Raw genomic sequence first — 26620 nt, 5'->3', positions numbered from 1 at the left:
GTCGAGGATATTACAAAACACTGCCACTGGTCATCTGCATGTGTTTTGCCCTGGTAGACAGATGCGTTGTCACTTTTCAGCATCTGTGTGGTGACACAACACCAACTAACTTCATGTCCTCTTTCACTACATCCATAAACCTTCACTTTGGTCTTCCTCTAGACCTCCTGCCTGGCAGTTCCAACCCCAGCATCCTTCTATAATATACTCACTATCCCTCCTCTGTACATGACCAAACCATCTCATTCTGGCCTCTCTGACCTTATCTCCAAAACATCTAACATGTGCTGTTCCTCTGATTGACTCATTCCTGATCCTATCCATCTTCGTCACTCCCAAAGAGAACCTCAACATCTTCATCTCCGCTACCTCCAGCTCTGCTTCCTGTCTTTTCCTCAGTGCCACTGTCTCTAGACCATACAGCATCGCTGGTCTCACCACTGTCTTGTATATCTTTCCTTTCATTCTGGCTGATACTCTTTTATCACACATTACTACCCCTGACACTTTTCTCCACCCATTCCAACCAGCTTGAACACGTTTCTTCACCTCTTTTCCACAATCTCCACTGCTCTGGACTGTTGACCCTAAATACTTAAAATCCTCCCCCTTCTTTATCTCCACTCCCTGTAGCCTCATGGTTCCACTTGGGTTCCTCTCATTCACACACATATATTCTGTCTTGCTGTGACTAACCTTCATTCCTCTCCTTTCTAGAGCATATCTCCACCTCTCGAGCTTTTCCTCCACCTGGTCTCTGCTCTCACCACAGATCACAATGTCATCTGCAAACATCATAGTCCATGGAGATTCCTGTCTAACCTCATCTGTCAGTCTGTCCATCACCACCGCAAACAAGAAGGGACTCAGAGCCAAACCCTGATGTAGTCCCACCTCCACCTTGAACCTCTCTGTCACACCTACAGCACACCTCACCGCTGTCTCACAGTTGGCATACATGTCCTGCACCAGTCTAACATACTTCTCTGCCACTCCAGACTTCCTCATACAGTACCATAGTTCCTCTCTCGGCACCCTGTCATAGGCTTTTTCCAGATCTACAAAGGCACAATGCAGCTCCCTGTGACCTTCTCTGTATTTCTCTACCAGCATTCTTAAAGCAAATACTGCATCTGTAGTACTCTTTCTAGGCATGAAACCATACTATTGCTCACAAATGCTGACTTCTGCTCTCAGTCTAGTTTCCACTGTTCTTTCCCATAACTTCATTGTATGGCTCATCAACTTTATTCCTCTATAGTTACTGCAATTCTGAACATCTCCCTTATTCTTAAAAATGGGCACCATCACACTTCTTCTCCATTCCTCAGGCATCCCCTCACTCTCTAAGATCCTGTTGAATAGTCTAACCAGAAACTCTACTGCCTCCTCTCCTAGACACTTCCATACCTCCACAGGTATATCATCAGGACCAACTGCCTTTCCATTCTTCATCCTCTTCAGTGCCCCCCTAACTTTAGCTTTACTAATCTCTGCTACTTCATGGTTCATAGTAGTCACCTCTTCTACCCTTTTCTCTCTTTCATTTTCCTCATTCATTAGCTCTTCAAAGTACTCTTTCCATCTTCCCATTACTTCTGTGGCACCTGTCAACACGTCCCTCTCTATCCTTAATCACCCGAACCTGCTGGACATCTTTCCCATCTCTATCTCTCTGTTTTGCCAACCTGTATAAATCATTCTCTCCCTCCTTACTTTCCAACCTAGCATACAAGTCATCATACGCCCTTTGTTTGGCCTTTGCCACCTCTACCTTTACCTTGTGCTGCATCTCCCTGTACTCCTGTCTGCTCTCTTCAGTCTCCTCAGTGTCCAACTTTTTCTTTGCTAACCTCTTTCTCTTTATATACTCCTGCACTTCCCCATTCCACCACCAAGTCTCCTTATCTACTTTCCTTCCAGACGACACCCCAAGTACTCTCCTACCTGTCTCCCTGATTACATTAGCTGTAGTTGTCCAGTCATCTGGGAGCTCTCCCTGACCACCCAGATTATTTCTCAACTCCTCCCTGAAAGCCACAGAACAGTCCTCTTTTTTCAGCTTCCACCACTTTTTCCTTTGTTCTGCCTTTGTCCTCTTTGTCTTCCTTGTCACCAGATTCATCCTGCAAACCACCATCCTATGCTGACTTGCTACACTCTCACCCACCACTACTTTGCAGTCACTGATCTCCTTCAGATTACATTGTCTATACAAGATGTAGTCTACCTGTGTGCTCCTACCTCCACTCTTATAAGTTACCCTATGCTCATGCCTATTCTGGAAAAAAGTATTCACTACAGCCATTTCCATCATTTTGCAAAGTCTACCACCATCTGTCCCTCTGTGTTCCTGTCTTGGATACCAAACCTGCCCATCACTTCTTCATCACCTCTATTTCCTGCACCAACATGTCCCTTGAAGTCTGCACCAATTACCACTCTCTCACCTCTGGGGATATTCTGCATCACTTCATCTAACTCACTCCAGAATGTTTCCTTCTCCTCTAATTCACATCCCACCTGTGGGGCATAGCCACTAATAACATTTAACATCACACCTTCAATTTCAAGCTTCAGACTCATCAGTCTATCTGACACTCTTTTCACTTCCAGGACATTCCTAACAAACTCCTCCTTTAGGATAACCGCTACTCCATTTCTCTTCCTATCAATACCATAGTAGTACAACTTAAAACCTGCACCTAAGCCTCTCGCCTTGCTACCTTTCCACCTGGTCTCCTGGACACACAGTATATCCACCTTCCTTCTCTGCATCATGTCAATCAACTCTCTAGCTTTTCCCGTCATCGTCCCAATATTCAAAGTCCCTACCCTCAGTCCCAGACTCTTGCCTTTACTCTTTTCTCTCTCTTTCTGAACCTGCCTTCCTCCTCTCCTCCTTCGACTTCGACCCACAGTAGCCCGATTTCCACTGTTACCCTGTAGGTTATCGGCACCAATGGCGGTCGTTGTTAACCCGGGCCTCGACCGATCCGGTATGGAAGTCATAGGTTTGATTCGGTTATTTGGTTTTGGCCAAAATACGCCGGATGCCCTTCCTGACGCAACCCTCTGCATTTATCCGGGCTTGGGACCGGCTCAAAAAGACACTGGCTTGTGACCTCCTAAGGCTGCATTTATTTAGCTAATGTGATAATATAAAATTCAAATTAAAGTAATTTTTTTTAAGAGATCTGCCTCAAGTGGGGGGGCACAAGCACTCTTGGGGGAGGGCCCGGCCCCCTATGGCCTTCCCATAGCGACAGGTGTGGTGCAACCGACTCCCAGCATGGGAAGTCAGCCGGCACAGGTGGAAAGCCAGAGACTTCCTGCCCGATGTAGTGGGTCACTACATCTGCAGGTCAGTCAAACATCGCCCACACTGACACTCCTGAAACACCAACAGTCACTAAGCCGGTACCCACCAGACAGACAGACTCTTTAAACTGGTGAATGTTTTGTATGTGTTCAATTAGAGAGTGTCGTCTCAAGCACAGGACAGAATAATCCTTTGACACACTCTAGGCGATGGGGCAGTCTACCTCCTTAGCCTAAGTTAGTCTTTTGTTACTTTGAAACATGTTTGTAAAAAATAAATAAATTTGGAATTGGTTCATCCAATGTCGATATTTAGATGAAATTTTGCTGTACCCCTCATAGGCTGCTGTTGTTATGAATAGCTGGTAATTGAATAAGAGGGGAGGAGCTGTGATGTTGTGAAGTTGTGATGATACATCTAGATTAGATTACTGTAACTCCTTATTATCAGGATGTTCCAACAAGTCTGTTAGAACCCTTCAGTTCCTTCAAAACGCTGCAGCACAAGTTCTGACAGGAACTAGAAAGAGAGACCATATAACTCCAGTGTTTTAGAGTCTCTACACTGGCTCCCCGTACAGTTTATAATTACATTTAAAATCCTCCTCCTCACGTACAAAGCACTTAATGGTCAAGCCCCTTCATACCTGAAAGACCTAGTCTTACCTTATCACCCTGACAGACCACTTAGGTCACAAAATACAGGTTTACTTGTGGTTCCCAGAGTCTGTAAGAGCAGAATGGGAGGCAGAGCCTTCAGTTACCAGGCTCCTCCTCTCCTGTGGAACCAGGCTCCTCCTCTCCTGTGGAACCAGCTTCCAATGACAGTTTGGGAGGCGGAGCCTCTCTCTGTATTTAAAGTTAGACTTAAAACTTTCCTGTTTGACAAAGCTTATAGTTAGAGCTGGTTCAGGGAAACCTGGACCATCTCTTAGTTATGCTGCTATAGACCTAGACTGCTGGGGGATTTTCCTGTGGCGCACGCACATTCACTCTCTCACACTCAGGGTATGAATATGACTTTTTATATTTCATTAACCTTGTCTCTTTCTCTCCCTAGTTTGTGTCTTTCCTTCCTTCCTTCCCTCTCTCTCTCTCTGTATTCTCATCTTGCAGGTTGCAGGATCAAGATCCAGTTTTCGAGGCTACCCATATCATACATATCATCACCTGTAGCTGCTCCCAAACCTTTTCTTCTGGTCAGATAAACCACGATCCAACTGATGTTTGACTGAGTTTTTATTGTCTTCTTTTTACATTTTAGACTGCCCCAAACACCGTGAAAAACTGAAATAACATAAAATATAATTACATTTTAACATAAATATGGTTTCTCTTGAAAGTATTTGTTTTGCCAACATCAATTTTATCACACATATAAAATAAATGTAAAATGCACAAAAAGGAACATATTCTCATACCACGTGCGCCTTCTAACCGGAAAATCAGGAGCTGCTAAGTCTTTATGGTCGAGCTCTGCTCATATCTTGCTCATCATAACCACAACTCAAATCCAGATAGAAAAATTACAATATACATTGTTACTACATAAATAAAAAATATCCATGTACAAAATTATCAAAACAATAAAAAGAAATAAGCAATACTCTCAGCGACAGCTACATCATCATTATTATTGTGCTATAATTAAAAGTCGATATCATTAACTGTATAAACTTGTAACCTGATACAGTTGTTGTGTATCTGCTCCTGGTCTCTCTCTCTCTTCTGTCTCTACCTCATCTCCCTCTTGTCCTTTCTCTCCCCCCTTTCTGTCCCCCACCTCTCCGCTGTCCCCCATTTTTCCTTTCACCCCAACCGGTCGAGGCAGATGACCGCACATCTCTGAGCCTGGTTCTGTCAGAGATTTCTTCTGTTAAGAGGGAGTTTTTTCTCTCCACTGATGCCTAGTGCTTGCTCATTGTCTGAACTGTTGGGTTTTTCTGCTCTCCTTGATGTTGTCTATGTACAGTGCCTTGAGATAATGTATGTTATGATTTGGCGCTATACAAATAAAATTGAATTGAATTGAATTGAATTGAATTGATGCATTGGTAACGTTCCACCACACCAGTAGTGGGCGCTCTATTACCTGCAAGACGAGGTGTATGCCTCAGACAATAAACAAACAGTGTGGAAGTACATCTGAAGTTGTCGGCCGTCTTTCTTCCCATTAGCATAGTGAGGCTACAATAGCATTGACTTTATTCTCTGGTAGTCATAACAGGGATCATGTTTTGTGTGTGTCTGTTGTTGTTTGTCAGTTGTAATTTGGTTGTTGGTTGTACAGAAATTTCTCAAATGTGAATTAGTGCTGGGTTTTCTGACCACAAGTTTATATTGTTAAAATAATTCTGCAATAATTAAGAACTAGAGGAAGGCGATCGGAGTCAGCTCAAAATCCAAACAAAGCTTTAATCTTGTACAAGAGGAGCATTCACAAAGCAACACACAGGCCTGTTACAAAGTGAAGACTCACTGTCTTAGGAGAAACGCATGGTATTTATCTGCCTCTGTGGGTGTGTATCACCCTGTCCTTCTGTACTTAAAGGAATCACTCACATAACATTGAGTATATATTCAATACCTTACATGTGTCTTAAAACAATACAAAGGGTCACAGGTCACAAGTCACATCAAACAGTTGCATTGAACATTTCTCTTCATGAACTATGAATGAACATAAAGTACATAATTTCCATCACATATATTAAAGTATTTGTTCAAACCTTCAAAAGTTTTTACATATGCAACAATGTTTTTATGCATGAGTTATCCAGAGTGTGTGTGGTTGAGTGAGAGAGGGAGCTGAGTGTGTGTGTGTGTGTGTACGTGCTCACATCGAGCAAGTAAGAGTGTGTGCTTGCATTAGGCAAGTGGTCGAGTGAGAGAGGGAGCGGAGTGTACCAGGTTTGATATGAACAGTTATACTGTCCAGCACAAATTTCAATTATTTGTCAGTTGCACAGAAGTTGCTCAGATATTATGCAAATGTGAATGTTCTGTCAGTTGCATAAATTGATAATCAATAAACATTTTGATGTTTTTCAAATGTTTCTAATGCAGTATATTTTGTTCATATTCCATGTTTTTGAAGGGCAATGTGTAGCATACTACAGACATAATCACAAGATGGTTTTACATAGGAAAAGAAATGAAGGTTCTGTCTCCACCTAGTGGTAAGCTTTAAAAAGGCTAAAAATAACATTGTTTGTATAGGCCTTGTAATATTTGTCAGTCCTTAGACCCCCAAGAGGCTAGTTTTGTGTGTTGTAAGCAAACTGACCTCATAAACCCAGGTAGTCACATAAGCCATAATTTGTGATCGACCCTATAAATCAGTCATATGTCACATATTGAGTTTATACATGTTCTGAAAGGGAAATCATTTTTTAAATTTTAGATTTGTTTTCTGGGGCTCAAATGAACATTTTTAAAGTGACTTTCAAGCTGATAGGATGAAATAAAATGTGTGAAAACATGTTACCCCATAAATCACTGAAAAACATGTTGACCTCAGAAACCACATATGCCTATAGTATATATGTGTGTGTGTGTATGTCAATGTGTGTCAGAGTGTGTGTGTATGTCAATGTGTGTCAGAGTGTGTGTGTCAGTGTGTGTGTGTGTGTGTGTGTGTCTTCTCTTCAGAACCTCTTCAAATCTCTGCAGCTGAATCATGAATCCTGGGTTCGGGTCAATTACGTGACGAGCTGTCTTCACTTTCTGAACAAGAAGAAAAAAAGAGTTTCCTGTTTCACTTCCTCTTTACAACTGGAGAACACTGCTGACCTTTGACCCGTTGGGCATGACTCACCTTTGATTATTTCAACCTCATCTTTGCTCTGACCTCACCTTTGACCTCTGAGCTCACCTCTGACCTCACCTGTATGGCGTCCGTCAGCGACAGTCTGCCGTGCTTCATCAGGTAGGCGATGCAGACGGCAGCCGAGCGGCTGCGTCCGTTCTTGCAGTAGACGACGCTGCGACCTCCGACCTCCTCCTCCCCCTGGATGGCGTCGGCGCAGAGGTCAAAGTGGCCGTAGAGGTCCTCGCTGGGGTCGTCGTAGACGGGCACCTGCAGTTTGGCGACGGCGGCAGACGGAAACGGCTGCTGCTTGGACACGTTGATGCAGAGTGTCACCGCCTCCTGCTGGATAAGCTGGTCACTGCAGGCGGAGCGGGCGTTACTAATGAACAGAGCATTTGTGATTTTACACAGCTGCAGCATCGTGACCTCACAGGCTCCCGTACTCCTGACCCTCACAAGCTCTGTGGAGACAGACGACACCAGCTGCTTCAGAGCCGTGTGTGAGGACGCAAACGTCCACCGATGTCACTGTGGACATTCTCCAAAATGTGATAAAGTATCCAGATAATGTCCATGTTAAATCTTGTGAACACAGTGGGAACAACTCTAGGTCACTCACAGTGATCAGGAATTTATGTGAGACAGACTTTTCCAACAGGAAACTGAAGTTTGTAAACCACTCACTCTCCCACACCAAACCTCATAGAGCTGCAGAGACACAGGAGCTGCTGGCCCTCTGCTGCCTCATGTGGTCACTTTGTGTCACTGAGGTCAATCTGAACAAATAATTAAAAATGAAGAATTTTACGTAATAACTAATTAGAACTTAGTGATGGAGGCAGCAGTGGATCAACAACTCCTGTGTGTGTGATGTTAAAATCACTGATTTTCTCTATGGGCTTTGGTGTGGGAGAGTGAGTGGTTTACAAACGTCAGTTTCCTGGTGCAAAAGTCTGACAGTGAGATAAAGACATGATCATGTGATGTAGATATTATTAAGTCTTTTGTTTGGCAGCCATGTTTTTCACGCCCTTTCTCAATATTCATAATTCTCCAGTCGTACTTCAAGTACATACTTGCATACTTGCATGGGTATTGAGAAAGAGCTCTCAGGTTAGTTCAGAGCAGCAGGGGGCGCTCACTGCACAGTCACAGTGTGTCTGTGCCTTATACAAACAAAGTGACACACACACACACACACACACAAACAGACTCACATTCAGTCAATCTTCAGCTTCTTCTCTGTGTGGATCAGTTCAGTGTTCTGGTTCTGAGGGACGGACACTTGTAAACACACACACACACACACACACACAGCTATATTTACTGTGCTGACTCTTCCAGTTAATCTGCTCTGGGTCCTAACGCTGCCCAGGTTCATCGTACAAAACAACCAATGAAAATAAACAGACACGATTGTTCTGTAAACACAGCTGCTATATTAAATTATAAAAGGCTACTTTGGTTTTCTTCACACTTTTGTACAAAACAACAACAAAAATCACCAATTTTCATTTCAAAACAGAAATCATTTTACCAGTTTACATGATTTATTTGTAAGGTTATTCATTATGGTCAATTAGTTTTAGTTGTTTTTTCTTTATTTGTCAGGCCGAACAACAGAAATATAAACAAAGACATTCAAAAATGCACATTTATGATTAAAAAGTTTAGTGAAACTGTGAATAAAAGTCTGAGTCTCCACAGTGTGGAAGTCATAATTATGAGATACTAACATTTATTTTTGTTTTTTAAGTGACATAAGGAGGACGATAAATGGCATAATAATAAAAGAAGGAAAGAAAGAAAGAAAAAATTAAATAATGAATACATTTTTGTATGTATTATTCTTTCTTTTATTTATTATTATGTAATTATGTAATATTAGATAGAAACAGACTTCCGTACCTTCACACGTGAAGCGGAACACAAGCTTGTCGGTTGGAAGGCGCATGCACGAGGAAGTAGTTGGAGGTTTGTTGTGAGAGAGAAAAGTGAGTTTTTTGGAAGAATGATTGATTTAACAATTTATCAAAGTAATCTGAAGGGAGTGGGAGCAAGAGGAGTTGGATTGAGTGGTCGGGTGGATATCTGAGTACGACTCTTAATCAAACTCTACCTGACGGAAAATGGAGGAGGCGAACGAGGACTTTCAAGTCGACCAAATTACTTGTCTGAGTGGGTTGAGCACAACTGTTCTGAGAATGGATCAGAGATAGGCAGCTGGGCAGGAATGGAAGTTGGTTAAGGGAGAGAGGGGGACAATGAGGGGGAGTGGAGGGGATAGAAGGACAAGAAGCAAAGCAGCCAAGCAAAAGGGAAGAAGAGATTAAGAAGGGATGGTGATGAGAAGTAGGGAAAAATGCAAACGGTGAGACAGGAGAAATGTATTGCTATAATAAGGTTTGATGAAAAGGGAAAAGAAAAATGAAGAAAATAAATCCATTCACGCTGACAACTAATCTGGCCGGTAAAATAGGAGAAATAAAATATGCAAAGGTATAGTGTAGCAGATGGTGGGTGTGAGACTATGAAAAGGGAAATGAATATCCAAAAAAATAAGAGCTGAGAGAAGAATCACCTATGCAGAAGCTGTGAGTGTATCAAGAACACGGAATGAATATGGAAATGAGCAAAGAGATGACAGGATGTATGTAAACAAAAGAGAGTCAGTGACATTCCCAACAGCAGTGATCAACAGTACAGCTGAAGTGAAATCAAAAAGTGTTCAAATCCAGTTTAGGATTAATGTGACTGACATGGGAAGAAGTGAGGGAGAACCTCGCAATTCAGTCAAGCCAGGATGTAACATGTGTGGGTTGATATTGATCGTGGTAATTCTTTTACAATGGGATGCGAGGATGTGTGTGTGGGGGGGCGATTGATGAACCATTTACTATGGCAGAAATGATGAGGGAGGTAAATAAATCAAAACCAACCTCTCCTGGGAAAGTTAAGATATGCTATATAATACTAAAACAACTAGGGGAGAGAGAGCATTGTTAAAATTGCTGCAATTTTATAATAAGGTATGGAAAGAGGGAAGGTAACCAGGTGCCTGGAAAGAAGCAGTAAGTAAGTAAGTAAGTAAGTAAGTAAAGCTTTATTTATATAGCACTTTTAAAAACAGCAATTTACAGTGTGCTAATACATACAGAATAAAAAATACACAGAAAGGAAGAAAACAATGTGATGAAAGGATTAAGGGTGGCTAACGCTCTAGATAAAAATAGATAAATAAAAAGAGAAAAAGAAAAGAAAAGAGATAAAAGGATAAAAGGACGGCATCACATAAAAGCAAGTCCATAAAAATGAGTTTTAAGAAGAGATTTAAAAGATGACACTGAGTTCGCAAGCCTTATCTCCGCGGGCATGCCGTTCCAAAGCTGAGGCGCTCTAACAGAGTAGGCACGGTCACCTCTGGTTTTTAGCCTCGGCGTTGGAAGTGGACTATAAGAAAACCCAGTAAGGATCCTTCACAACCCACTAGCGTTAACATCAAATCTGTGTAAAATAATGGCAAGGATGATAACCGAAAGATTAACATATGATCTTTAAATGTGAGAAATGCTGGCAAATTATCAAAGTGGTTTTAGAAAAGGAAGAAATCTAATGAATGCAGGGATAAGACTAGAGACTGAGTTAAGAAAGGCACAGGCAAATAAAGAATCAGTAGTTGCAGTGTTTTTTGATATTGAAAAAGCATATGACATGATATGGAAGGAAGGATTGTTAATAAAGCTGTGCAAGATGGGTATAAGAGGAAGGGTGTATAATTGGATTAAGGACTTTCTGTTGGGAAGAAAAATACAGGTACGAGTTGGGGAAGAATTGTCGAGGCAATATGCAGTGGAGAATGGGAATCCTCAAGGGAGTGTGATTAGCCTGTTACTCTTTACAATAATGATTAATTATGTATTTTCAAAAGTACCAGAGGAGATCGGCACGTCACTCTTTGTGGATGATGGGGCCTTGTGGAAAAGAGGCTATTGATGAGGTGATGGAGTGAGGTTATGATTGGGGGTGCCGACGAAAGAGGTATTGCAGGGAGTGCTGGGAGAATGGGAAGAGTCAGAGCGAACATTTTGGGAGAGTAGGGAATGAATTAGCAAATGAACTGGGAGTCTTAGCAGTGAGATAAGCCCTACAATAGTGTATCCAGAAATAGACTGGCATTTGTTAGAGCTTTAAAGAAAAAGAAAAGGTCAAATAGATTTGCTAAGTGCTTTTAAGTATCAATGGGAGAGTATAATGATTGTATACTGATATATGCAGATGGAGCTAAGGAACCTGAAACAGGAGTGACAGGTTTGGGGTGGCTGTACCAGTAAAGAGAATTGGGGTAAGTATAGGAGAACATCACATAAGGGGTCTACACAGTGGAGATGCTGGCAGTGTTGGCAGCATTAAGATTGGTGGAAGAGGCTAGAAAACATCAAGGCACTGATCTGCTCAGATTCTTCATCAGTTCTGTCAAGCATGAAATCATTTCAGGACATGTTAAATGAAATTCTTCAGTCAGTAGAATAACTAGAATAATGAACAGAGGAGGTCAGGTTAGATTTATGTGGGTACCAGCGCATGTGGGGGTGAGGGGGAATGAAAGGGCAGATGAATTAGCAAAGAGGGCATTAAGGAAAGGAAGAGTAGAAATGGAAGTGAGTGGAGAGTTCGTACCCTGGGTGCGAAAGACATCATGGTCGCAAGTTCGATTCCACCCCTGGCTGATTGTACTCAATTCCATTGTAAGTCGCTTTGGATAAAAGTGTCTGCTAGATGACATGTAATGTGTCAGTAAGGCTGAGGTTAAGAGTGTCATCTGGGCAAAAATCAATCAAATATGGCAAGAGAGGTGGGATAGAGAGGGTAGAGGGAGGCATTTATATCAAATACAAAACAGCATCAGGGTCAATAGGGCAGGTATGGAGGTTGTGATAATGAGGTTAAGGCAAGGGCACTGTGCGCATCAGACAGGACGGTGTGAGAGGTGTCAGGAAGAGGAATCTGTGGAATCTATGTACGTATGAGGTGTAGGGCAGTCTAAGAAAATTAGGGGATCAAGAATTTAAAGGGGACATATTAGTTTCCTCCACCAGCCATGTTCCTCCCACGGTTCACGTTCAACCGTCCCACTTCTTCCACTGTGTGTCTCATTTGCATGTAAAGAGACCATGCACAAAACTGAGTGGTTATTGAACTGCTATGCTATCATCCTGATGGTATTTTGACCAAAGCATGTCACAGACATGTTCATTAGGACACAAGGGAACTAGTTTAACTTGGGGAAATAGGGTATAATATGGGACCTTTAATTTAAAGGGAATAATGGAAATGAGTGAGAAAGCATGAGTCAGGATAGTAGTGAAGTTCTTAAGGGATACAGGGCTTTTTTATAGGATATAAAGTAGGACAGAAATGGGGGAAATATATAGGGTAAGAGTGTATGTGTGTGCGAGTACGTTGTGAGGGTGGACTTTTTTCTGGTTCATACACCGGAGCAGAAGGGGGCGGTAATGCAAAAACCGCCATAAAACAAAAAGAAGAAGAAGCGGAACACAAAGCGGACTCTCTCTCCCGCCGCCGCACGGACCATGGCCAGTGAGGCACGGAGCGGAAGCGGTGTGTTTGTGTTAGCTTAGCCGCGGAGCATCGTCATGTCCACAGTGGACAGTTTGAGAGAGTTGGTCACGCGGACACTTACCACTGCTGTCCAACACATACACACACACTTCACACACACCGTCGCACAGTATGAACGCGAGCGCGAACGGCGACTGTTGGAGATAAAACTGCTGAGGACCGGTGAGACACATACACACACTAACACACACACACTTACAGACACACACACACACACATACACACAGACAGACAGACATATACACACTAACACACACACACACACACAGACAGACAGACACACACACACACTAACACAGACACGTTATTGTTGCTTTTTTTGTTGAAATCATTTTCCCGGTGTATTTATTTGTTAACGTGGTTGTTTTATTAGTAGCAGCTGAGCTAGCGACGGCGCCACCTGCCGGTAGTACTGCTGCTTGTGCTAGCAACAGTAGTTAGTGTCAGTGTTTCCCACAAGATTTGAGGAGACTGTGGTGGGAGGGTGTGTGTGTGTACATTTTCAATAATGTATCTCTTTAGTGCACTTTGAGAGCACTGAATATAACGTAAATTGCTGTATGAACATAACGTCACAATGTCATTCATTCATCCGTTAATCTTCATATATACATATTCGTTCATACTTTTGTTGATACTCAGTAAACAGTACATACGTATATACAGTAAATAACCAAGTTATTTAAATAGGCATACTGCTCCCTCACATGATGGGTTATCAGTTTATTTAAACTCACTAATCTGTGATCATAAATCCTAAAACAGTGTAAATAGTAGAGCTGAAACAATTAATCGATTACTAAATTAATAAACAAGTATTTCGATAATCGATTAACCGGTTCAAAGCTTTTTTTTTTATGTTTAAAACAAGATTTCTGATTGTTTAAGCTTCTTAAATGTGAGTATTTTCTTCATTCTTTGCTCTGGATAACAAAGAAATCATTAAGTTAATAATTTTGGTTGCGCAGGCTGGAAATTGTTGGTCGACTGAAGCTCTGAAATTTCGACTACAGATCAACTAATCGCGCGGGGGGGGTTGAGGGGTTGTTGACAGAGTCTGACGGCTCTGAAAGCACTTTGCATGTCAACTAGTGATATCAGCAGAAGAACTGTTGAGGAATATTTAGAGGATTTGTCTGTGTGAGGACGACACTGAACATAGGAGCTCAGCTTCGCGGCTCAGGCACAAACAGACTGCTGCTGTTGCGGTTATTAGACTAAAACATTGAAATATGGCAATTCTGATATGTTTGTATACTCAAAACAGACGGAGCAACCTAACGCAGACAAGTTAGCTTAGCGTTTTTATATGATATACCATGTTTGTAGTCGAGCTGTGATATGCAAACTGTTGCATTCAACTTAAACACGACATCCTTTTCTGTGGTTTTGTTTTGGCTGATATGTTTTAGGGCACCAAATTTTCGGTACTGCCCAACAATGAAACACTTACCTCACACTATCTTTCAATGTCGTCCCGTCCCACTGTCATCAGATATGGAGCAAGGAAAGCTCCAGACAACGCAGTGCGACCTTAGTCTATGGACGAGACCTGTGTGTGTGTGTGTGTGTGTGTGTGTGCACATTCGTGGGCTATAGAGAAGAGTACAGCTGTGGAATGGACTGACTGACGGATCAGTCCATAATAGAGTTTGTGACATCGGTATCAGTCGATAATAGAGTTTGTGACTTTGGTATCAGTCTATAATAGAGTTTGTGACATCGGTATCAGTTGATAATAGAGTTTGTTATATTAGTATCAGTCGATAATAGAGTTTGTGATATCGGTATCAGTCGATAATAGAGTTTGTGATATCGGTATCAGTCGATAATAGAGTTTCTGACATCGGTATCAGTCGATAATAGAGTTTGTGACATTGGCATCAGTCGATAATAGAGGTTGTGAATTTGGTATCAGTCGATAATAGAGGTTGTGAATTTGGTATCAGTCAATAATAGAGTTTGTGGTATCAGTCGATAATAGTTTGTGATATCGGTATCAGTCGATAATAGAGTTTGAGATATCAGTATCAGTCGATAATAGAGTTTGTGACATTGGTATCAGTCGATAATAGAGTTTGTGATATGGGTATCAGTCGATAATAGAGTTTGTGACATTGGTATTGGTCGATGATCGAGTGAACAGTGGTTTTGTGCCATCCTTAGCCCATATCTGATAATAACCTTTAAAGCCTATATCGTATAATACTGATAATGTGTCGATATTTTGTTATTGTAAGTAAATGCAGGGGAAAAGAGAAAATTGGCTAAATATTTGGGTCAAAAATATCGGCATCAGTTTTTAGTCAAAATAAAACGCAGCGCCGCTTTTTCCTTCATTCTTCATTTTCCACTGTTTCCTGTGTCTCTGTGTCTGTCCAGACTGTCCACAGCAGCAGGTCTGTAAAGAGGAGGAGGAGGAGGAGATCTCCAGTGAGGACCAGGAGGACGGAGGACCTGTGCAGGTGAAAGAGGAGGACGTATGCAGCAGTCAGGACGCAGATCCTGAGACACGTGTGCTGAGTCACTGTAACAGTCAGACGCAGTTTGTCCGGCAGCGACTCAGCGCTGCTGTTGAACAACTCTTCACCGTCCTCAGAGAAACTCTGGCCGAGTGCAAGGAGGACGTGGACGGTCAGCGACGACGACCCCTGCTGGACGAGCTTCAAAAACCTGAGCTGCAGAGCAAAAGTGAGTCAAACCAGATTAGTTATATCACATCATGTCACATGATTGACCCGTTTCCTTTGTCTCTGTGTTTGTCCAGATTTCCAGCAGCAGCAGCATGTCTGTAAAGAGGAGGAGGAGGAGGAGGAAGAACCTCCTCGGGTCAAAGAGGAGCAGGAGGAGGAGCCGTGCAGCAGTCAGGAGGAACATCACCTTGTCGTGAAGCAGGAGAACCACACCTTCACGTTTACGTCGTCAGACACTGACCGGCAGCTTCTCTGTCACCACTCTGCTGCGACCACAGAGATTCACCATGGCAGTCGGAGTGAGTTTGTAGACGAGCAGCTGACCGTCGCTGTCGACGAGACCTTCAATGTCCTCCAGAGGTTCTTTGTCGGCTACGAGGAGGAGATCAGACGTCAGCGCGGACTGACGGACGAGGTCTGGAAGAACAAGCTGCTGAGGAGCGGTGAGTGACAAAACCATAATATTAAATCTCTCGTTTTTTACTCCACCAGTTCAAATCAGGCTGAGACGCAGAGGCTCAGTCGACGGCGTCCGACTGAGGTCAGGACGTAGTCTGACTGAGGTCATAGTCCGACTGAGGTCGTTGTTTGACTGAGGTCAGGAAGTAGTCTGACTGAGGTCGTAGTCTGACTGAGGTCGTAGTCTGACTGAGGTTGTAGTCTGACTGAGGACGTCGTCTGACTGAGGTCAGGTCGTCGTCTGACTGAGGTCGTAGTCCGACTGAGGTCGTCGTTTGACTGAGGTCAGGAAGTAGTCCGACTGAGGTCGTAGTCCGACTGAGGACGTAGTCCGACTGAGGTCAGGAAGTAGTCTGACTGAGGTCGTCGTCTGACTGAGTTTGTAGCCTGACTGAGGTCATAGTCTGACTGAGGACGTCGTCTGACTGAGGAGGTACACACACATTTGTGTGAGGACAGAGTTAAATCCAGACAAACACAAATAATTAAAAGATAACTACAGTGTTTACAGGTGTTTTGTGTTGGTGTGAAACCATAAAAATTTGATTTTTTTATTCACTACATGTTGTGAAAATTGCTTATTTTTGTTCAAAACAAAAGACAACATTCAAGGGTTTTTCTTCTCCGTTAACCCTCTCATGATCCTCGCAAGGATTGATTTAGATTTAGTGAATTCTTTTGCTCCTTTTTCCAGGAGAACTTTATTCAAAAGTAGAAAAATCACAGTCCTGAGAAGCTGACGTCACAGACGTAGGGACAAAGGTGGAGTCACGTTGACAGATCACCTGACCATAGAGTTACAGTGAAGAGAAAACATATGATGACAGGAGGGTTAATGTGTCTGTGTCTCTTTGTGTCCAGAGCTTCAGCAGCAGGACGTCTGTGAGGAGGATGATCTGGACCAAGAAAGTCCACAGATTAAAGAGGAGCAGGAGGAGGAATCATGCAGCAGTCAGCAGGAACATCAGCAGAACTTCACCATCTTGCCCGCTCCTGCCGCAGAGGATGGTCTCCGCGGTGACCCAGAGCAGACCGCAGGAAGTGACCCTGCACCAAAGAAACGCGCCGACGCAAAGTCCTTCACATGTCACACATGTGGGAAAGCTTTCGGGCGTAAGTACCTGCTGGCGTCGCACGTGAGGACACACACAGGTGAGAAGCCGCACGCGTGCCAAACATGCGGGAACAGGTTCAACCAGAAATCGGCTCTGACGCAGCACATGAGGACTCACACGGGTGAGCGGCCGTACGTCTGCATGACCTGCGGGAAGACGTTCAGCCACACGTCCTCGTTGCGCGCTCACCAGCGCACGCATACCGGCGAGAAGCCGCACGAGTGCCAGGTCTGCGGCCGCCGCTTTGCGCTGCCCGAGCTCTTCGTCCGCCACGCGAGGGTCCACACAGACGAGCGACCGTACACCTGCCCGACGTGTGGCCGAGCGTTCAGACAGAGCACGTCGCTGACCGTGCACCTGAGGACGCACACTGGCGAGAAGCCGTACCTGTGCGGCTTCTGCCAGAAGGGCTTCGTCGACAAGTCAGGACTGAACGCTCACCTGAAGATCCACCTGGGCGAGAAGCCGTTTGGCTGCGTCACGTGTGGGAAGTTTTTCCGGAACAGTAATCAGCTGAAGATCCACACGAGGATCCACACGGGGGAGAAGCCGTACTCCTGCAGCCACTGCTCAAAGACCTTCAACCAGATGTCGTCTTTTCAGAAGCACCTGGAGACTCACGGACATGCCTACTGCACATTTGTGGGAGGAGACACTGCAGACTCCTCCCAGTCATCGTCATGGGAGACGTAGCAGAGCGTCAACATATGGATATTATATCTTTAATAAGATTTTAGATCAGGTTACGTGATGATTAAGTGTCTGTGATTTTAAAGGCTGTTGCATTGAAAATGTAATTATTTTTTAGAAAGTCACGGCTTTAATTTTAACCCTAATTATTTGTGTTGTGTCAGAGTTTGACCATATTTATATTTCACAATGAAACACTGTGTTAATCTGATAACATGAACATGATTTACCCGCTGAAGTAATCTGTATCCCTTCAGATTAATCCACACTCATCATTTTATTCACTCTTTATTAAAACAAGTTTCACACATTTCTGAAATGTAACTTATCACAGAAGAGGAATAAACACCTTCACTCAGTCTTTCCTTCATTCATGCATTAATGACGACAACAAAGACAAAGTAAAGGAAGTGATTTTTATTGTTGGCTGAAAAGTGGTCACATGCACACGATGTCGAAGCAGAGAATCAAACAAAGACAAGCTGAACAAAGTGGACTCAGTTTCTCTGTACAAGTCCAAATATTCTACATTATTTACCATTATTTTACAGCTGATTACATTGTTATTAGTACAGCAGGTACACACACACTCGCCTGCCGCCTGAACTCACGTACGTTTGTTATTTTCACAACAACTTAAAAAAAAAAAAAAAAAAACGAAAACCTCAGAGCTGAAAATAAAACACTTTTATTTAAAGGTAAAGTTCAGGGTTTTTATTACAGAAAAAAAATGAACTGTCCCTTTAACAAAAAAAAAGGTGCATTATGTGGTTTTATCGTGTTTTTCTTAAGGGAAACGGCGCCCCCAGCACATGACAAACGACTGTTTCCTGCTTTTAAATCATAATTCTTTTAACCCAATAAACGTCACCTGTTCAAGTTAACATGTGACTTTAACATTTTGGCCCTTTAATGTTTTAACTTTTTTAAGGACTGTCTTTTCTGATGACAAAGACAACCGCACTTTTCCGTTTGTTTGCGATCTGCACTTTCGCCACAAGATGTCACTAATTCTATTCTAACTAAAGGTCTGGTGCGTTTATCGCAAAAGGTTTCGACGATTGATAACATTTCTGCAGAATAAAAATCGACAACTGTGCAGGGTTTTTTTTTGTCAAACGCTGCAGAAGCTCAGAGTCACCAGTAGGTGGTGCAGTTTGGTCCTTCAGCTTTAACTTAGCGGCAACTCTGTGAAGAAAATGCAGACGCGTCGGTGATGAAGTGTTTTCACAGCCAACACTTTTAAATTAAGACTTTTTAACGTTGGTTTTTATTTTTTCGCGATCTACAGCGAATCCAAGCGTATTTTCCCCACTCGGACATCGCGGTGTGTTCGCGCTCGAGTCACAGACGATGCAATCCCGTCGCAGAAACATACGACATATTGTATGATGTTTGCTTGTGATGCATCATTAACTTAAGATGAAAAGTTAAAAGAAGTGAATGAATGAATTTATTGTTTCCTACACGGCACCGTCGTGTCGCCAGCAGCAGCGACAGAGAGCAAGGTCAAACACACAGCAACAGGACGGCGGCCATTTTGGTGCGAGAGGAAGGACGATAAGTCCGTGACGCGCCGCCTCACGTCTCAGGACGTTACAGTCATGCAGTTAAAGACAAGGAAACATGATGAAGACGGAAGCTTTGACCTGCGGCTACGTGATGACCCACAGATGCTGGCCGGGCAGCGCGCGGGGGGGTTCAGCGGTGATCAGGAGTGATCCATGGGTTCAGTGGAGCCGCTCTGTCCGGTCTCCTGACTCTCCATCATCTCCTCAGGCTCCTCCTCTTTCCCGTCCGCCGGGGACACAGCTGCAGGTGAGTGACCGCCACCTCTCTGCTCGTGGCTGGCTCCGCCCCCTGCCGCTGCAGCACTCTGCTGCTCCCTCAGGTGGCGCTCCATGGAGGCTTGGATGGAGGAGACCATTTCCTGCAGTTTCCTCCTCTGCTGCTCCATTAGGTCCGGGTCCAAACTGCGACTGTCCTTGGTTGTGACGAAGCCCGGCGCCATGCGGACCAGCTCCCGGGTGGCGTCCTCTGGGATGTCAGACAGGTCGGGTGGACCTCTGGACACGCTGGAGCTCAGGTCCACGCCGCTGCTGTGCTGCCGTGTGATTGGCCGATGTTCCGGAGGGGAGGACCCTCCCGCACTGCCCAGGGAGTGACCTTTGCCCTGGAAGGCGGTGATGTTCTGCAGCGGCTCCTTCTTGCGGACGACACCACCGCCGCCCAGCTTCAGCACGCCGCCGTGTGACGGACTGCCCTCTCTGCTGCCCCTGGTGGCCGCCTCCGCACGCAGCTGCACCAGCGCCTCCTTCACCAGCTCTTCCACATCGGGGCCGACGGCAAAGTGACCGGCAGCGTCCACACAGAGTTCCAGACGTTGCTCGGCCGCGTTAAAGACAAACGTCTTCCCTGTCAGGTGAGGCAGCGTGCAGTGTTTCCCGTCCATCAGACCTGAAACAGAGGCCACACCCCCTTCACTACCTGCACGTCAACACGAGACTGAGCAAATTTTGTTTTTCAGGATAATCATAAAAGTGAAAAACTCTTAAAATTTCACTTAAGTGCCGTGAAGAGAATTCTTGCGATTTCAAACATCGCAATAAAGTTATAAAACTAAAACAAACTTCAGGTTGAAGCTCCGCCCCCAACACAATGATCGTGTTCTGGTGACATGTTTTAGTTACATTAGTAACTAGTTAATGTGTTGAAAGGTGACTTTTTTGTAACATTTCTAAAATATTTTGTCGTGTTTTGAAGTCGGAAACATCGCTCACTTTTTCAGTAAAATGTCAATCGTTTTTTTTTGCTACATGAGAAACTTCAGTAACATTTTTGTAAAGTTAATACAACTTTTTTTTTTAAACATAACATATGTAAAACCTAGAAGTATTTTTTAAACATGTTCTATTGAACGTTAATGATCGTTAACATAGTTTTATTTTCAAACTTTAGTTACATTTGTTACCAGGAGCAGTTTTGCTAATTTAAATCTTTGGGCTTTTCTTTAAACTCATTCAACATTTTCCCTTGACTACAGTAACGATTGCTTTTTGCAGATTATCCTGCTCACAGACAAACGTACCCATGTCTTTCTTGACGATATTGAAGAAGACGCCGCCCTGCTGGAACAGGTGCGGAAGCTTCTTAGCGTACGACCAAACATCTTCACCTGGGAAAAAATGAAATAAAATGAATGAATTAATTAATTAATTCATGCTCGTTCACCAGGACATAAAGACAGGACACAGTGGGGCGCTAACAGCACTGTCAAGTTTGTTTCACAGTGACTGTGTTTTCTGGTCTCTTTCTGTTTTATTGACGACGATTGTGTGGTTGTGTGTGTGCACGCGTGTGTATAGCTACTGTGAAGAATCAAAGATTGAGTCAAAGTCCAGACTTTGCTGTGGGTTTGTTCGGTCACAGGAAACACAACAGCATCTGTTTATCTGAGCTCAGCTGTGACCTTTGACCCTGCTGGCAGTTGAGGAGCCTGAGTCAGCACATTCACTCACACATGCACACGCACGCATGTGCGCACACACACACACACACAGTTTTCTGGTAACACACAGGGATCAGATACAGACACTGTCATGGGCGTGGCCGCTTCGTGTGTGTGTGCGTATGTAATGAAAGATTACTGTACATTAATGTGATTTTGTAATGTATAATAATGTAAAAGGATATTTCAGGATTTCCTGAAGCATTGACACGAACAAAAGCACGAGTTTAGCCAATTTAAATTTCTACGATATCTACGTCACATGATCACGTCTATATCTCACTGTGAGACAGACTTTTCCAACAGTTCAAATGTCTTATTTTGTCACTTCAGTGTTTGAAATCCTTCACTCAGATTGACCTCAGTGACACAAAGTGACCACAGCAGAGGACCAGCAAATCCTGTGTCCCTGCCAGCTAAAATCACTGATTTTCTCTATGAGGTTTGGTGTGTGAGAGCGAGTGTGAGAAATAGCCTAACTCAAGATTTTACTGATGTCACTCTGCACTCCATCACAATGTCAGGACAAATTCACCAAATCTAATTCATTCAGTTGACGTTTATCTCGTGAGATGATCATTGTACATAAGAAATTAGTAATATAAATGAAAGATGTTTCAAACGTTCTGCTACAGTTGTTTCACTCTTTTGGTAAAAATAAATCAGCACAAGAGTCAATAATAGATCAATAGTAGCAGTTTCTGTTCTCATAGAGGATTTAAAGCTGACGTCTTACCCATCAGGGTTGCTAGGAGACAGAGGGAGGACATCTCCAGGTCGATGCTGTCCTGCAGGTCCCGGCTGCTCGTCCTGCCGGACGCCACGCCATCCTCACTCTTTGCCGTGTGCAGAGTGGAGTGCGAGCTGGACGCAGGAGGGATAGAGGCAGCGGGGCCCTTGTCCTCGGGGCCCCTCAGTATCTCCACTGTCACCCTGTCACCGTGCTGCAGGGCCAAGGGCTCATTCTCCTCGCCGTCCCTCGGGGCGACCAGCTCTTTGGGCGGGAAGCCATGGCGGATGCATTGCTGCGCCGGCGGCACGTCGAACTGGTTGGCGACACTCCTCTGCAGCTCTGAGAAGGTGGTGTGGACCTGCAGGGTAAGTGTGGCCTGCCGGCCATCGCTGGTGCTCACACGGATCTTCTTCTCCTTGTTGGATGAGGAAGGGGAGGAGGATTTGGTGGGCGTGGCCGGAGCAGAGGAGGAGGAGGTTTCTGGGGACCCGCTGGGGGAAGACGATGACGTCCGGCTGTGTCCTCTCTGCTCCTGCTTCAGCTTGTCAGTGCGTCGTTTCTGAGTGATGGACGCCTGCTCACTGATGTTCTGCTGGACGCTGCGCTCGGCCCGGCTCATCGTCAGCTCCTCTTTGTGCAGCGTCTTTGCTTTCTGTCCAGTCAGGATTATCTTTGTGGGCGGCTGAGGTTCTGCCGCTGGGTGGGGCTCCACTGTGTCGGTCAGACGCTGGATGTGAGCCCCGTCAATGGACACTGGGTTGTACTCATCTGGGTTCTTCTTGGCAGTGTGGTGCAGGATGGTGTTCACCACCTTCTGCACCAGGATCTCGCTGCCAAACTCACCTGGGAAGTGCTTGGTGACCAGTTTCATGGCCACGTCGTACACGTTGCTGTTCAACGCTGCGTCAGCCTCGTACTGGAACCAGTACACCGTCTCTCGCACCACGCGGCCCCCCCACTCCAGTGTGATGGGGAAGGCTTCAGGAAGGTTGTCATATTCCTTTCCCTCCCAGTAATGCTTGAAGCCACATCCACATTTACCCCCCTGGGAGCGGGTGTTGGTTCTGTCCCCATCCAGGTAAACCACCGACCCGTTACCACGGATGCGACGGACTGATGTGCCATGGCACCAGTTGCAGGTGTTGAGGGAGCTCAGTTTGTAGTCCGGGACGAGCTGGTCTCTCTGGGGGTCGTAAGAACAGACCACGTTATTTAGCGGGAAACTGTAGTTCTTGTCAGGTCGCAGTTGACCATGTGTGGATTTCGCCAAGTTGTAGAGCTTCCCCCCAGGAACCAGCCACTCCTGCAGGACGTGCAGCTCGGAGAGAGCGCCACATATGAGGCAGCGGTGCAGCCGGTTCTCCGTCACTGACCTCTTAGCTGCCTCGATCACCTCCTCGGGCTGGATGCCGATCACACCGGTGCGTCTGTAGACGTACTGGTGCACGTCAGCCACCAGTGACGGATGGATGCTGTGCTTCTCCATGAACACCTCCTCCATGGCATTGACCAGTCTCATTAGATATTTATCCTGCAGACTGCGGTCACCACCAATCACACAGCTTCCGTCCGCTTCCAGCCTGACGTACTTCCTGATGAGCTCCTGCGGGACACCCCACGCCTTGGGCAGCAGCTGGGCCGGCAGCTTGGGTAGCATCGTGTTCTTGATCCCCACCAGAGGGATGTAGTGATTCCTGCCGGAGCTGCTCCAGGCGATGCAGATTGGTTTGTTGAGCTTGCCGTCTTTCCCCTGACACTGCTCCTCGGCCACCAGGCCGGGCAGGAAGGTCGCAGAGTAATCACCGGAACTCCTCATCCCACTCAGGGAGTCCAGCAGGATGATGGGACGGTGGAGGACGTTGGCCAAACCAAATATGTGGATGTTGCGCAGTCCAAGCGGCACGCCCTCAGGTGGGACGAAGAGAGGGTCACACTCGTTGATGATGTCCTCCCACTCTGCAGAGTCGATGAAATCCTGGAACAGGGCTTTGTAGCGTTCCAGGTTCTGCTTGAAGTTCTGTTTGAGGTTCTCTCTGAGTGCATGCCAAAACAGTTCTCTGCCCACCAGTGCTCTAGACACGGCGTGGACCAGGCAGTGCCCATCACCGTCTACATGGACTGGGATGAGACACTCTCTGTTCCCATTGGCTTTCTTCAACTCCTCCAGTGTGTCGTGGAGGTAAATGAGGCTCCCGGACCGGTCCTTGCCGTAGCCCATGGTGGACACATGGTCCGGTTCGATCAGGAAAGCTCGGTCTCCAAGAAGCGAGCAGTCAAACATCTCACCTTGGTTCATGTCCCTCAGAAGCTTGGCCTTGCCTGTTTGTTTGTCCATGCCGTACCTGTGTTTGACAGAAGACATTTTTTTTAATATGTTTGTATCGTGTTTCCATGACACAATATAAAATGGAAATCAGTTGCGGCACTTGTAACAAACTTAAAACTAAAAACCAACAAACATATAATTTGTATTTTAAGAAATCTATTTCTCACCAAATGCTGTGAAACAATTTTCCAACGCATTGCTTTGATCTGGACAATTCTGTCAGGTGACTTTTATATATCGCGTTGGTCAACATCAGAAAAGTCGGAACCTCAACTGTTAGACATCACGTTGTTCTTACTTTGTTAATATTTAAATTGACTGAAGTCAACAATGTTTTTTGACTCTGGGACAACCTGCACCCACAAGGGGAAACTCCACGCAGAAAAGGCGAGAGTTTGTTGCGTAATATTTGGTGTAAAATCGTCTTAAGGCTCCAGACAAGGTTTTTATCTGGTGACTTTTTGAAGTTGACCAACAATTCCTCATTCATAATAGTGCACATTTTCTGAAAGGTTATGGATATGGAACAAAATGGAGGTCATCTAATGTAGGTCCATCACCAGTGGTTGACATCAACGATCTGAAAATATTCTGTGTTCTTAAAACACAATTATTGCAGTAACATCGTGAACCGCACTGGCTTAGAACGGGATAACCGTGGCGGGAGGTGTTTACATCGTCACGTGGTTCGTAGCCATACCTGCTGAGGACCGGGGACAGCAGCTTGCAGTGGTAGTTGGACAGTCCCATCACCTTCACCAGCTCCGTACCCTTCTTCGGGGCCCCGGTGACGCCGAGCAGCGCGTTCCGGAGCAGATTGTGGAGCACGACATCCGGGTCCGTCACCTCCTCGACGTGGAGTAGGTTCCGCTGCTCGTGCCGCTGTCCGCACTCGGTGCACTCGATGCTAACGGAGCCGTGAGCGGGGAAGAAGAGCCGAGCCTGACACTTGGGGTCCGGGCAGGTTCCGCACAGAACCCGCTTGTCTTTCTTCTTGGAGCTCTGGAGCAGCGACATCATGTCGGGTTGGGGGAGAGGGCGGGAACGTGTTCGCGAGCTTTTTACAGAACCATGACATTCAGAGTTCGGTGACACCGGAGCCGCGAGCGACGCTTTTTCTGACCAAAATATGAGAAGAAGAACAACACGGAAGCGGCGGTGTTTTTTTCCTCCCGTGGTGACTGGCTGCTGCTGTGAACGTGAGACGCTGTGACGCCGCCATGTTGTGGGAGTTGTAGTTTTTGCTGCGTCACGGCGTTGTCATAATCTCATCATATCGCGATCGTTCGTCGCGTTTATTCTTCTTTTCCGCGTGTGTTGTTTAAAAAAAGACGGAGGAGCCGTTTAACGTTTACCGAAACCCGCAAATACTGGCGCGTGGTGAACACAAGCAACTATACAAGTGCAGCAAACTTCAGCTCCCAGAATGCAACACGTCACAACGACGTTTTTTTGTTGTGTCAGGAAGTGGAAGGGCAGTGACGTCAGCCTCTGACTCGGGAATTTTAAAGGAAATTTAAGGAGAGAAAAAACAACTTTAAACAAAAACACCGAACTGTAGTCTACATTTTATTCTCAGATTAATTTTATTTGTTAAAATATTAAAATAAACTGACGTTTGCAAACGGCTCACTCCGCCTTTAAGGACATCAAAGTCCAATGGAGTGTAATTCATGGAATTTAGGCTTTTCACTGAATAATAAAACTGGTATTAAACACTTGTATGTTTTTATATTTTGCCTCCGTTCATAACTGCCACAGAAACCAATCACAGCAGCAAAGTTTCTCGACATGAACACGCTTCAGAACCAATTTAAAGTCTTTTTAGAATAGAGTGGAACTTTATCGTCTGCCAAGGTGGACATCTGTATAAACACAATCATAAAAGGAGCCGTAGAGGAAGTCATAAAAACAACACGCTTTTAAAAATCAGATAAGACACAAATCTTAAAGACGTGAGAGGAGAAATGACAACAAACAAAGCAATAAAACTGACAGAGAATCAAATGACACGCAAAGCTGCTCTTTACGGCAGCTGGGGATGAAAAGCTTGGTTAAAAACAAATTGCACTTGGAATTAGAGATCTTGTTTTGCTGGCGTGGAGCAGCTTTTCACTTCAGCCACCAGAGGGCAGCAGAATAAAAGTTAACCTCACTGTGAGTGCAACAGCGTCAGCATTGACTGAATGGATTTAATTTAATTCACAGTAAAATTAGTTTAGTTTACATTATAATGTAAACAGCAGCCAAAATACAGAAAAAAGTTAAATACAAGAAAGTTCTGTGTTTCATTTAAAATGTGTTTGTATGAGGTCATGACACAT

The 26620-nt window shown here is 44.7% G+C and overlaps 3 protein-coding genes across 5 annotated transcripts; 1 reads left to right on the top strand and 2 right to left on the bottom strand.

Moving 5' to 3' along the window:
* Window positions 1-5716: 5716 nt before the first annotated feature.
* Window positions 5717-8440, bottom strand: dusp28 (dual specificity phosphatase 28). 3 transcript variants are annotated; one of them, XM_058627559.1, is made up of 3 exons: window positions 8350-8440; window positions 7196-7593; window positions 5717-7047 (listed from the first exon to the last, which is right to left on the bottom strand). In XM_058627559.1, the coding sequence occupies exons 2-3, from the start codon at window positions 7550-7552 to the stop codon at window positions 6883-6885; spliced, it is 522 nt and encodes a 173-aa protein (XP_058483542.1). In that variant the 5' UTR covers window positions 7553-7593; window positions 8350-8440; the 3' UTR covers window positions 5717-6882. The 3 variants fall into 3 exon arrangements, with proteins under 3 accessions (XP_058483542.1, XP_058483551.1, XP_058483559.1); XM_058627568.1 differs by having other exon boundaries at window positions 7208-7593; XM_058627576.1 differs by having other exon boundaries at window positions 6960-7047; window positions 7139-7593.
* A 4008-nt stretch (window positions 8441-12448) lies between these two features.
* Window positions 12449-18088, top strand: LOC131458306 (histone-lysine N-methyltransferase PRDM9-like). Its single transcript, XM_058627310.1, has 4 exons — window positions 12449-12934; window positions 15155-15463; window positions 15540-15908; window positions 16786-18088. The coding sequence occupies exons 1-4, from the start codon at window positions 12787-12789 to the stop codon at window positions 17730-17732; spliced, it is 1773 nt and encodes a 590-aa protein (XP_058483293.1). The 5' UTR covers window positions 12449-12786; the 3' UTR covers window positions 17733-18088.
* Window positions 18089-18131: 43 nt separating this feature from the next.
* vcpip1 (valosin containing protein (p97)/p47 complex interacting protein 1) lies at window positions 18132-25713 on the bottom strand. Its single transcript, XM_058627158.1, has 4 exons — window positions 24997-25713; window positions 21974-24312; window positions 20818-20904; window positions 18132-20186 (listed from the first exon to the last, which is right to left on the bottom strand). Exons 1-4 carry the CDS (start codon window positions 25314-25316, stop codon window positions 19441-19443), a joined length of 3492 nt encoding a protein of 1163 aa, XP_058483141.1. The 5' UTR covers window positions 25317-25713; the 3' UTR covers window positions 18132-19440.
* Window positions 25714-26620: the final 907 nt, after the last annotated feature.

Source organism: Solea solea, chromosome 1, assembly GCF_958295425.1.
Source record: "Solea solea chromosome 1, fSolSol10.1, whole genome shotgun sequence".
In the NCBI taxonomy this organism is placed as follows: Eukaryota; Metazoa; Chordata; class Actinopteri; order Pleuronectiformes; family Soleidae; genus Solea; species Solea solea.
Note: the sequence above shows the minus strand (reverse complement) of the source record. Positions and strands in the feature narration are given on the sequence as shown.